At 37.5% G+C, this 13625-nt stretch overlaps 1 protein-coding gene across 6 annotated transcripts; it reads right to left on the bottom strand.

Annotated features, from left to right (window-relative positions):
- Window positions 1-5240: 5240 nt before the first annotated feature.
- Window positions 5241-11630, bottom strand: LOC141720687 (putative protein phosphatase 2C 33). Of its 6 annotated transcripts, XM_074523248.1 has the most exons (6): window positions 11469-11612; window positions 10918-11092; window positions 10703-10816; window positions 10314-10615; window positions 9769-9862; window positions 8839-9075 (listed from the first exon to the last, which is right to left on the bottom strand). In XM_074523248.1, exons 2-5 carry the CDS (start codon window positions 10963-10965, stop codon window positions 9787-9789), a joined length of 540 nt encoding a protein of 179 aa, XP_074379349.1. In that variant the 5' UTR covers window positions 10966-11092; window positions 11469-11612; the 3' UTR covers window positions 8839-9075; window positions 9769-9786. The 6 variants fall into 6 exon arrangements, 5 of the variants coding, with proteins under 5 accessions (XP_074379349.1, XP_074379347.1, XP_074379350.1 ...); XM_074523246.1 differs by having other exon boundaries at window positions 10529-10615; window positions 10703-11092; window positions 11469-11630; XM_074523249.1 differs by having other exon boundaries at window positions 9769-9858; window positions 10529-10615; window positions 10703-11092; window positions 11469-11630.
- Between the last annotated feature and the right edge of the window lie 1995 nt (window positions 11631-13625).

Here is a 13625-nt window from a genome sequence, read left to right as displayed (position 1 = left end):
ACCCAACTGAGGGGGAGAAAAGGGTAGTTGAACAAGAAAAGGTGGAGACTGCTGTTAATCTACTTCAAGATGCCTTTCAGACCACTGGTACATATGATGAATTTGAAGTAGAGATGAAGGAAGAGCTAGAAGAGAGAATTGATGAAAGGGTGCTTCTAAGGGAAAGATTCTCTAAGGAAAGCGCAACATCTCAGGGGGAGAAATGAGGGCATCTGAGCCGAATCATTACAGCTCAGAAAAATCTGTTGTCTCAGATATATGCTCCAAGACCCTTATTTTCTGAAGAAGAACTAGAAGAAGGTGAAATAGATGAAAGTAATGTTCCGATAGGGTGTGAGCCAAGATTTAAAAAAGTGGCTACGGAAGAAAGAATGATCACCACAGAGGATGAAGAATTTGAAGACTAAGATGCTTTCTCAGACGACTGTCTATCCTATGGAATCACAGAAAAAATCAATCGCTCTTATTTGGAAATTCAAGAAGAAATAGAAAGATCTAGAGCAAGAATTCAAAGAGCTATTCAAAGAAAAAGGAACAGAGATGAGAGAGAAGCATATCTTCGAGCTAACAGAAAAGGAAGTAAATGGGAAGAAATAAAGAAGAAAATGGACAAACCAGAAACATATCACTATTCAAACCCTGGAAACTCTAATCTGTTGAGAACTGTGGAGCACCACAGAGAGACATATGAAAACATCCATGAGTTCTATGATCAGTTCAGCAAAGTAATTACTGGAACTACTGTGAACATTCTAAAGAATGGATGGAAGATCACTATCAATCACAGATATGGTCTACAGATGAAAGTGTCTACTAGTGTACTGAAGAAGTTGAACATTGATGAATTGTTTGTCTTAGTCTCAAAAATCCCATGGTTGAAATCGAATGAAAATGAAAATTTCAGAGACAGACTTTGGAGAATGATGATGGATGTATCTCCTCAAGCATTTATGTATCCATTCGTGACCAAACTTGTTGCGGGTGGTAGATTGTAGAATATCACCATGTCTGACCAACACATAAGAACCATTTGTTATCTACAACTTACCTTTCTGGAAAGTCAACTAAGGAGCAAAAGAGCTAAACTGACAGCTCCAGGTGTTAAGAGATCTGAAGCAGATGTCAAAGCTGCTGAAGTTCTATACGCTTATAGGCTCAATGACAAGATGATCAGAGACACGGAGAAGGATATGAGGGCAATCACTAGAGAATATCATGAAATGGTGTTCATCAATGGAGAAGCAGAAATTAATCTTCTGAAAGATACTGAACCCATAATCAGCATTGACAATGAAGGAGAGCTAGTCTTTAGAATTAACAAATGTAGAATCAGAATCAAAGACTTCAGGACAAGTGAATCAAGCTCAATTCAGCAAGCCTTGACGGATGTCAAACTATCCACTTGTAAAGAAGACAAGGTTGCTTTGATCCCTATCATAAAGATTCTTGACGAAGTAATGGAAGAAGAATCGATCAATGACATTAGAAGAGTGAGAGGACATCCAAAAAGGATAACAGTTTTCGTAATGTCCAGAAAATCCTCTCTATTGTTTGATCTGGTTCCTAAATGCTCTAAAGTCAAGTATCTTGAGATAATGCTTCATGAGCTAAACAATCAACCTCCAGTCAATGCACTTGAAATAGAAGCTCGTGATTGTGTTCAAGCTAGATTGAATGAGCTGAAAGAATATCCTCCTAAACCCTCAGGTCCTAAGAAGAAAGTCTCTAAGAGAAAATCCGTTCAGCCTCAAGAAGAAGAAGGAAGCAGGAAGCAGAAAATGATAAAGACAAAGAAGACATAGAGTATATGTTCAGGCTAGAGGAACACTTCTTTGTAATTTGTATCTTAAGAAATCTGGAAATGAATATGTAATCCAGAATGTATTTAATATCTTTATTTGTTTTATAGTTCGTACTTTTTCTTATTATCAGTTGAGTTATCCTTAAGGATTTGCTTGTCGAACTCTAACAATCAAATAGGGGGAGATTGTAAAGCATAATGTAATGTAACATGTAATCGAGGATTTATAACTCAACATGAAAACAGAAACAGATAAACATTATTAAACTGTGAAGCACAGGAACCCTTCAGATGAAGACTGGATAAACAAAAAAAACCAAATGATGTGATTGATTCATTAAGTCCTCTTACAGATCATGGGAAGAAGTTTATTGTTATGTTCAAGCAGCCATGAAGAATAAGACATCAAGGGCTTTAAATATCAGTTGCATGTATTGACTTCAAGTGTTACAGATCAAGGGTTTAGTGAAAGAAGCAATGGATAAACATCAGTATGTATCAACTCAGAATCACAAGACAAATTGAATTAGGATCCTCTCAGTGCTAGTTGTTTGTGAACCAGGCCAGTGCACCAAACATCAACTTTCAAGGAAGTATTTTGATTCAATTAACAGAAGAAAAATGAGTGATACATTGAAGAATGGTTTGACACAGAGCCAAAATATTCTAAGTAAAGACAGCTCTCTCTACCTGTCGCCACAGGAGATGTAACCACAGAGAAATGGCACTAAGGCACCCCTGTCACCACAGGAGATGTAACCACAGAGAAATGGCTCTAAGGCAAGTCTGTCGCCAGAGAAGCTTCTGTCGCCACAGAGGTGTTGGAATAATTGCTCTCAAGGCAACTGTCGCCACAAAAGAGCAATTATCGCCATAGAGCCTGTCGCCACAGAAGTTGTCACCACAGAGAATTGCAAGACAACTTTGTCGCCACAAAGCTGTCGCCACAGAGGATGCATAGAGGAAACTTGTCACCACAGAGATGTCACCACAAATGTGTTGTTCATTGAATTAATGTGCAGCAAAGTTAAATGATTTGTGTGGACAATAATTGGCCAGCTGTCCATTTAATTTTGAAAGACTACAAAGCAGCAATTGAATGTAATTCAATTTAGTTGGTTATCTTCTTCAGCAAACACAGAAAGTTTACGAGAGCTCCATTAAAGCTTCACATTTATTATCCTTGTAAACAGAATGTTATGCTGCTGAATTTATTGTAGCTAATCAATACTTTGATTAGATTGTAGCAACCTCAAGGTTTATATTAATAAAACAATATATTCCTCGAATTGTTTTGTGTTGTTTTTGATTCCGTACTTTTAACGAAGAACTTGAAACGAATCGAAAAAGATTGTAGGTATCGTATTCAACCCCCCCCCCTTCTACGATACTTTGGGACTAACAGGAACATTACTTTTCTTTCTCATTTATACTTCATTCTGAAAAGTGTAATGATTTAATGATCAATAAAAATACACTTCTTTCTCGCAAATTCATTACTTAAAATTATTACAAACTAAGCGGTCGAATGAGTATTATCTAGGGCCGACCCCGAAGAAAATAAACCCTTCGACTGCCACGTTTGGTTTGCTTAAGCGAAAAGGGTAAATGATTATTATCTAGGGGAAATCCTAAATAGGTTAATATCATTTGCCCTATAAGTTATTATAAAATGGATGCATACGGCAAGGACAAATGAGGAACGTCTAAGGGCAATCCTGAAAGAAGACTTTCCCCTTCGTCATTCCCTTATAATTTCTCACTATCACCAAAGAGAACTAAGAAAAAAAGGGTGATATTGCCGAATGAACGAAGAAGGCCTTGTCTAGGGGCGATCCCGAAGAAAACAAGTTCTTCGTCCTCAAGTGATACGTCAAATTTTTTACAAGTAAACCTGGAGAGCGAAAAAGGTCTTTTCTAGGGGAGATCCCAAAGAAAACGAGCCCTTCCCCTTCTAGGTTTTATCGTGCTTCAAATTCTACAAGTCATGCTTAAATTTTTACAAGTACAGTTTCTTTTACCGATGGAACGAAGAAGGACTGGCCTAGGGGCAACCCCAAAAAGGCCATCCCTTCTTCCCTCGCCTAAAAATGCTTATCCTATTGAGTGTTAATGGTCTGAGTTCACCATCGGGTTAAGGCCTCGCCCCTTTAACACTTGGGGGAAAAGATGAATATGATATAAATTAGAAAAATTGCTAAGGCAAAAATAAGGTCGAGGATGCAATGAATGAACAGAAATATCTGCTAAAAATTGCTAAGACAAAAATAAAGCCGAAGATGCGACGAATGAAGTGAAAATAAACAATGCCGACGAAAGAAAAGAAATATGCATTTAAAAACTTAAACTTTGCCCGAAGGCGAGTTGATTACAAAAGCCCGTAGGTAGGATATCTGAACATTACAAAATGAAAAAATTATTACAAGGGGCATCTAGGCCTGGGGGTCTTCATCGGAAAGTTCTTTATCCTCGTCCGAGGAGACAACTGGAGCTTCCACGGCCGCCCAACCTATGGGGTCTTCTATGATGTCATCCAGCAGCTGCTTATGATCCCATCCAAGGCCATGGGCATTTTCAAGGACATAATCAGCCCCGAATTGGAAGCATCGCTCCTCGGTATGATCCAGCTGCTTCTTGGTTTTACGAAGTTCCTTTCAAGACTTCTTCAGCTGACCATTCATGTGAACGATCCTCCGGTTTGCCCGGGAAAGGACTCCCTCCAGCCTTTCCTTATCGGCCTGCAGCATTTTGGCCTGACCAATCAACACCTCGTTCTGGGTGTGCACCCTCCCGAGCTCCTCTTCGGCCATCGTGGCCCTTCTTTCCAGCTCCTTAACCTCGGCCATCCTGATCTCCAGGTCTCGGACTTTGTCATCCACGGCAACAGCCCAGATAACAGCCTACAAAAAATACACAAGGCAAAAATATGTCAAACGAACGAAGAGAAAAATATGAAGAAAGACTAAGATAAGTAAAAGAAAATTAACTATATATCAGGTACATGAAATACATCAGCTCAGTACAAGTTTCTGTCAGAGAGGTCGCCGCAAAGAAAGGTAGATCAGTAGGAAGCCGTAGACCGTGGCACAGGTCGGAAGCCACATCCTTCGTCGACTGCCTAGCCGGGTAGTAGAGGTATACACGGATCGGTTCGGTTCATTTTTTACCAAAAACCATTAACAAACCGTATGTGTCAGTTCGGTTCGGTTTTTTCGGTTCGGTTAATCGTATGTCGGTTTCGGCTTTTTTCGATTTTTAATTTTAAAAACTAAAATTTTATTTAAATTATAAGAAAGAAATACCATCATTTTACCATTGTATTTGATCTATCAACTTTATATCCTAGAATTAAGAAATTAAATTAATTACATAATTTATGATCAAACTGAATAACATTCCGGAAAGACTGTTGATAGTGAGGTGTATATGTTCAATAAACATATACATGAACAAGGGCATGACAAGAGTTGCAAGAAGCAAAGTACTGGTTTATTTTGACTACTAAGATTATGTATAGTAAATAATTTATCATAAATATTTAATAATATATCATAAATAAATAATTCTAATAAATTAATAAATATTATAAGCGGTTCAGTTTTTCGGTTCGGTTTTAAGGGTGAAACCGTAACCTAACCGTTATATCGGTTCGGTTACGGTTTTTTCGTTTTTTTATCGATTTCGGTTTTTTCGGTGCGGTTTTTTCGATTTTTTGGCTTGATTTTGGTTTTTCGGTTTTAGTTTACTCCCCCTTACCGGGTATACAGTATGATCGAACGTCAGAACGCCCCACCCGGGGATGAACGTCTGAACGACTCTGTCTCGACTTCGGAGCCGCTTGGATGAAGCCCCCTCTCCCATAAACTCCGGCTCGTCCCCCTCGTCGTCCTCCGAAGCTGGAGGGGCCTGCTGAAGTGGGACCTCCCTCTCATCTTCGGGCCTCTCCTCCGTCTCCTCTTCGGAAGGATCCGGAACAATCTTCTTGTCGGTCGCCTTGGCTCTTGCTGCCTCCTCTGTAGCCCTTTTTTCGGCCGCCCTGGCCTTCTTCCTCTCGATGAGGGCTTCCCTAGAAGACACTGAAAAATAAGAAAGACAGAAGAAAGGTCAGTATAAGCAAGTACTACAAAATGCTAAGTAAACAATGCGTAAAAACAGAAAGGAGAAAGGACCGAATGAACATAAAGGAAAGAAGTTATGTAATGGTAAAGCTACAAGTATAAAAAATAGACGAAGGAGGAGACTGTTACCACCACCCTACAAGCTTAGAATCCAGTCCTTGTCCCGTAAATCTTCGGGACCAAGCTTGCTCACCTTCGCGTCCACTAAGGCCGCGTAAAGGTCCTTCTCCTCCTCTGTCAAGTTCGGTATTATAAGAGTTGAAGCATTGATGTCACGCCACACTGATATCTCGGCCAGATTAGGCCCACTGATGAAGCACCGATGGTTGTGGGTGGATTTGTTGCTGGAATTGGTGGTCATCCAATCCACTCGGCCAGCCCGATGGGCAATATTGTAGAAGCTCGGACTCTTCGGGTTGTTCCGAAATTCGTAATGATACAAGAATAGCCGAGTGAGAGGCTAAACCCCAACCTAAAGGCACATGTTGAAGAAATAGTTGATGGGAATGAATCCATTTGGATCCATCTGTCCCAGGGAAATTCCCATCTGGCTGAAGAGCCTCCTCGGAATCTTCAGCAGCGGCACTCTAAAGCTGCACTTGAAAGCCGCCTCCGAGATTCCTACGGCGCAGTCTCCATACCCCCTCAGCACGCCAGGAGTATCGTAGATACGCTCGTCCTTCTTGGCAGCGTACAGCCAAAAGTAGCCCGTAGGGATTGAATAGTCAAAGTACATCTGGCACACACGCTCCTTCGACAGCTCCGAGCGATTGTTGGCCGCAGGATACGATGCCACTGAGCCAAAGAGAGCTCGTCCCATTCTTTCGGGATGAATGAAAGAAGTCCCAGCCAGAGTGTTCACTCTCGGAATAAAAGTCTCGGATGGAGGATTCGCTCGGTCCATGTCCCTGTATTCGTAAATAAAGAGACAAATTAGTCCATGTACTTAAATTAAACAAAGAAAAAAAAACTGAAACCGAGTGAATAAGAAAATGCCCAGAGTCGGCTCCCGAAGGATGTTTTGCAGACAAGTTTTCCCGAAGGAAATTCTTGCCCCCGGAAACCATTCGCATGCCATCTTTAAACTCAACAGGCAAGGAATAAGGAAGAAATAAGCACCCTGGGTCGGCTCCAGAAGGTTGTTCTGCAATGAACCCCCCCCCCCCCCCGAAGAGAGTTCTTGACTGAGAACAACTCGCATGCCCTCTTTAAACCCATTTGGTTCCCCTAAAAAAGTAAAACCAATAAAAGGTCCTACAACCTACCCATAAAGAACGCCCCATAAATAAAATAACACAAAACTTGATCCTAGAAAACAACCACTGAACCCGCACACAAAAAATAGCGCAGAATAACTTGCATGAAAACATAAAATGTGCAAGAAAATACTTACTGATTTGGAGATGTTGCTTAACGGAAATGGGGTGATTGGGAAAGGTAAAGTTATAATTGCCCGTAATTGCACTATGCCATAGATGGCCTACAACAACAAGAAAATAATACAACAGGCCCAAAAAAATGTTACCACAACCAGCTAAAGCCCTAAGGTGATATAGAAATTAAGTTATTTTTTTTTCGAGTTACCTTTGGCCCCTAAGGTAACATCCATTTTTCTCTGATGTAACATTGACATTTGTGTTACAATAACAGTCAAAGGTAACATCAAACTATGTCTATAGTATCACACTATGTATGTTACCTTTGCACTCAAAATTTGCAGGAAAAAAATGGTCCCCACATGTGGGCCACAAAATCATTGTAACATTTTTCTGTATTGTAGAAGTTTTATAATTATTTGTAATATATTATACCAATTTATTTGTAACATTTAAGTACCTAATGTAACATATTTCTCAAAAAAATGATAATATTTGTTTGTAAATTGAACATGCCATAAACATGTTTTTCATGCAAGTCAACAAAATAAACAAAAATGAGAATGGTTATTTTTGGTATTAATTCAAAAACTACATGATTAAATGGACATATTTTAAGCGAAAATTTTGTGCGCTCTTGGGTGTCATCTGCAGCTTGTCTTGGTCTCGCAACGGTTTTTCTTTAACCAATTTCTTGAGTTCCACTTGTACATCTCAGCAAATGTATTAGGCTCTTCTATAATTACCGTATCTCCTTCCAGCAACAAGAAGCCCATATAGATCAAGAATGAAAAGAGTAAAGTGTAAACAGTCATACGGACGGGAAAATTGAGAGATATTGACATTTGAATGCCATACTGCAGTGTTAAGATTATTACGTTGTAGCACACGTGAAGATAATGAGCAATATCAAATATATTCTTTGCACGTGATTCTTTTCCTTTGATACTAATACTCCACCCGCATCATTGATGTACACCAATTCAGCTAAAATACACATATTATAAAAATTAAGACTTTTGGATAGAGTAAGACCTTAGTGATCATCCAAATGCACATAACAAAAGCTACATGTACTACTAAATAAAAAGGAAAAACTTTACATCTGATTTATACTAATAATTGTTAAATCAATAAGAACTACCTAAAATTAGGAAATACTTACATGTATTCCTGTCCAATTTGTATACCGTATTGAACAGATCAAAAGTTGCATCTGATATCAAGCCATGAGACCATAAGTATTCACCTCTTGAATTAAAATATGTATTGAATTCTAAAAGAGGATTCTCTATCGGCTCATACACAAGTATTTCAGTTCAGTAAACCAGTAGATTCGAAGATTTTGCTGCATTATATGCTAGCAAGTTGTACTAACCGCAATTCCTTTGAGATTGATCTTCGCTTTTGATTTTACAATGAGTTGTGCAAGTTGTGGAACATAGTGTCCTATCAAAAAATAAACTTTGTCTTAATGATTGACTATGATCAAAGTTATTACGATAATGCATATCTGTACTAGAACTTACCCCCATAACTCTCTCCACTAATTAAGAAATCTCTGTCCTTGTACTATGGGAACTTCCCTTAATCAACTTTCCTTTTTCTTTTACTAGGAAAAGTACAAGAACTGTAATAAAAAACTGAAAGCAAGATAATGTAAATGAAGTATAGAATCTAAACCTGTCATCTCATCATTAACATAGTCATAGAAGGATTTATTTGAAAAAAAATGAGAATCCAACTCCTGCAGGTGACTCCAGGTACAACATGTTTGCTTCTGTTAAGAATACAGGTAGTATAATGTTAGCTACTTAGGCATTTGATTTTAGAACTAGAAACACACAAAGACACAGTACAAGTAAACATATTATTTCACCATTGTTCCAGCTATACTCATTAAAGAGAGTATCAAAAGGAAAAAGAAGATACATAAACCAAGTTGGTTTCCTTATTCAGAAAAGGACTATATTAATTAATATTCATGGAGGAAAAAGATGCATTTATAAATGCAAAAACGCAGAAGACTCCTGAAATGCATTAAACCTCTAGCAGTCACTGGTTTATGCAATGGCTCCAGATATTAGGTGCATGCCAAAAAAATATCAAAAGATAATCTTGTGTGTCTAATTTTCTGTGTAGAAACAGGTCCCAGTTTATGAGCATTATCTTAGCAGTGTACAGGCTTGTGAACAGAACCTTCAAATCGACTTTCGCTAATGTCTACTTATTCAATAAGCAAAGAACCCATTGTGCAAGTCAGATAGGAGTACACATCAGATTACAGTGTTATAAGCAATGAAAGGTTTTCCAGAAATTTAGCAAAAAAAAAGGAATATCCAGTATTTAACAGAAAAAGAGAAAGAAAATTCCACCATCAGTATTTCTGTACATAGAATCGTGAAAAAAATTGGTAAACCGGAAACCAATTCAGGATGGGGGCAAAATTTAAACAAGGATAAGTTTTTAAAACCTGATATATTTCGCCTTGCTATTTCTTGTGTACAACGCTCACGTTCTTCAATACTTGAGCCTCCAACAATGGATCTGAACACAGTTGCGCCTGTCTATACCTTGTGTTAGTACATACAACAGTAAATAAATTCAAAATTATCAATAGCACCCACATATTATTGCATCTCAAAACTACAATGACTCAGAAATTAGGTAGGCTAGCAATTCTAGATTCTTTACTATGTGTAGTAGTTTATAAGCTGGAGAAAATATCATTTTTAGCCAGTCGGTGTCGTATTTATAACCTACACAGCTTACTAAGAAGCTTGTTTGGTGTCCTAATTACTTATGATTGTCTATATGACATCCTGACATTATAGAGTAGCAATTTTATGGCTTACGCTTGCTTCATATAATAAACAGAAATATCATGATATTATTGAAATCATTTGCAAGAATTTAGCTTCAAGAATTGAATGAATTTCTAATTCACAATGGTAAAACAAGGTCTCGACAAAATAGTAAAACAAGACTGTTTCTTGTTTTTCATCGACAAAAATGTACCCAGAGAACTGCTGAAAACCAACTTTTGGATGGCCAGGAAAGGTCTCGATTCTATCACCTCCTGGTTGAGAATCAACTACAGCAAGAATTTGCAATGTAGAAAGTCGTAGTATTGCTGCCGACACCACTGATTTTTTGGTAAGCTTAAATTTTTGGTAAGGTGCAGACACCATTGTTGAGAGACAGAGATTGTATGTTGCCACGGGTACACTTACACGTATTGCAGTAAGATAATCGTCCTTATCTCTTGTACCCATTACAGCTCTGGAGTCCCCGACATTACTATTAACAAGATCTTGGCCCTACAAGAAACCATAAAGAAATTCATGTTGAGAATGAATTTTATATAATTTAAAGGGAACCAATTTCAATTAAATTCAGTCTGGGACCTGCTTAATCAGGGTTACAGCTGTTATTCCACTGCAGAGGCAATCAATGTTAGTGTACATCTTAAGTTCTCTATCCATGACTTTGTAAGCTTCAAAAAAGGACTCCTTTAGGGTCTGAAACATATTTGTGTGCTTTTCAGTTTTTTCAACAACGACCGATGCCCTTGGTTCTTCATCATCATTTAAAAAGGATGTGTTTTCAGAGTTCAAGCTACCTGTGCCATTAAGACTAATCTCTCTAAGAACATCATCAGTTTTCGCATGAACTTCCCAGTGCGTACTCAGTTTTAATAAGAGAGAATCTCTGACTCTCTTAGCAACCATGGGACCATAAGGCCCATGTCCATCAAAAACACCAAAAAATATCGTGTCTGCTCTTGACGCAAAGTTCTGAAAGAAAATCCACTCTAAATTAGTCTCATAGCAGTGTGAGATACGAGGAAAATGCTCTTACAATTCTAAGCACATAAACTATTGTTCTCTAGTTTTGCATTCAACATGAAGATGTGATTTGAGCATAAAAAATTAAAGTTTGTCGAATATTAAAATGATCCAATGTCTAATGTGATTTTTCAGCAATAGCATTTTCATTTATGTCAGAATTAGCCTTTGTGTCTCCCACTGCTACATTTTACGTTTATCAACACATACAAGAGCAGAGAGATTAAATGTCACTGTACTAGAACCATAACCGAAATCTAAATCATTATTCAATTCAACGCTCAAGGTATATAATTTAGTGTTTAGAAATTTAAACATTGTTTACCTTTGCAGCACTTGATTCAACTTCCAAACATGCCTTGGTTAATATATATACATACTTCGCAGGCAGGGAAAATATTACGCCTTCCCAACAAGATTATAACCACCAAAAGTCCCAATAAAATTAACTCAAAGCTAAGTATAAGAATTTATAAAAGAATATAAAGCTTAAAATTACAATATTAAGAAGAGTATCAAACAGCTAACCTCCCATACAATCATGGTGTAACAGCCCGCACTTCCGGACTATTAATTCTAAATCAAAATTAGTATAAAATACAATTTAGTGATCTAAAATTCTATCACAAAGATACTATTACGAAAGCGCAGCTAAAAGCGGAAGCCCAAAGGTCAATCTATTCTCATACTAAGATCCTTGAACTCCAATGATTTCCAACTCGAATCTTATACGAAACCTGAAATATAAAAGGGATGAGCTACAAAGTCCAGCAAGTACAAATTGACTAACTATTTAACCGGAAAATAATGGGTATTTTTAATAAAACAAATTTTCTCAAAACGATAATAATTTTGTAAAAACAATTTCTAAAATAAATCCAACCCAAAGTTTTATATTTTAAAATTCAGAATTTAAAACAGAAGAGGTCAGATTTTTATAACAGATCAGAACAGAGTAAAACATAGCGAAAAGATAATTCTTATAAATATCACAGTCTTGATCTACGGCCACACTTTGCCAGTAGCCGGCATCTAATTCTTATTATTATTCTTATATACCACACTTTGCCTGTGGTCGGCATCTAAAGTTCAATAATTACGCGCCCTTAATAGGTATCTAAAGTTGCACACTCGTGCGCCTACTAAGGGTATCTAAGGCTAGTTCCGGAACTATAGCGTAAATTACGAACGGGGTCGAAAACGTAGAGACTGGGTTTCAAAAGATTCTCGTATCTTATTTCTTATACATTTCGAAACAGAATTCTTATATCTTATACGAAATTCGAAAATCAGAGTATCAAAATTTTTCCGAAAATAAAAGTAAGTCAAGAAAATACTTACCCCAAAGTCTGACCAGATCTGAATATAACCTTGTTGACCCTCTAAACGATGTTATCTTGAGAAACACAAAACACGAAAGTTGTAGAGAACGAAAAGAGCTTTCCGAAAAGTCCAGGATCACTGAATTCCGACTCACGATGAATTTACTAAGAATTTTACAAGATTGCTGATTTATGAATAAAGGCCTACGAATTTTAATGATTAAAACGAGGAAGACGAATAGAATGTATTTATAACGATACAAAACCCTATTTCTTAACCTACAAGTTAACCATATTAGAATATGATCCAAATTTTAGGCCTGTTATTCTAATTCAATTTTAAATCCTAATCTTAATCAAATTTTAATATTTTTTTCTATTATTCTATTATTAATCGATATTTAAAAATTACGGGATATTACACATGGCATCTTGATTAGTCCCTTTCTTGCCTTGTTGAGTAAACATTGAAGCAATATCACTAGAGCCATTAAAGAACATCCGTCCCAGAATCCTATGAAGCTCTTCTTCCCTCAATTCAAAGGAAGAATTTCCTGACCCTAATTTTTTCCTCAAATTCTTCCTTTTTCTAACCCCCGGGGAATTCGGGACAAGGCTCCTGCTTTCAGTAGATAAGCAGGACCATGAGCAAGTCCAATACCATGGAGGTGGTAGAGGCATCCGTTGCGAAACCATGAGCAACCATCTCAAGGAACAACTATGCATCTATATAACCTGAACATAAGCTTCTTTAGCCTCTCTTTAAATTCTCCACGATATTGTGTTCCAGCAACAAGAAGACCCATATCAAGGGTTATAACCTGAACATAAAGACATATAACTCTCAGAAAGAGCTCCAAACACACAAAATATGAAACCAATATCGAGAAAACCCTCCCAAAATACACAAAAACACACATGTAACAAATTGACATTCAGAACTAAATTAGAGAAGAAACTAACAGAAATAGAGAGGGAGAGGGGGAGAGGCAGTATATACATATACACCCAAAATCATAGAGAGGGGTAGTACTTTAAAGTACAACAACAATCCGATTTGACCCCAATTCCAATTAAAAAACCGTAGCTCGAATCTGTGAGATTTTACTAATATAAAATCCTAGCTAATCTAATCATCGATATGTGAGGTGATTCAGTTC

The sequence above is a fragment of the Apium graveolens genome, chromosome 4 (genome assembly GCF_009905375.1).
Source record: "Apium graveolens cultivar Ventura chromosome 4, ASM990537v1, whole genome shotgun sequence".
Taxonomy (NCBI): Eukaryota; Viridiplantae; Streptophyta; class Magnoliopsida; order Apiales; family Apiaceae; genus Apium; species Apium graveolens.
Note: the sequence above shows the minus strand (reverse complement) of the source record. Positions and strands in the feature narration are given on the sequence as shown.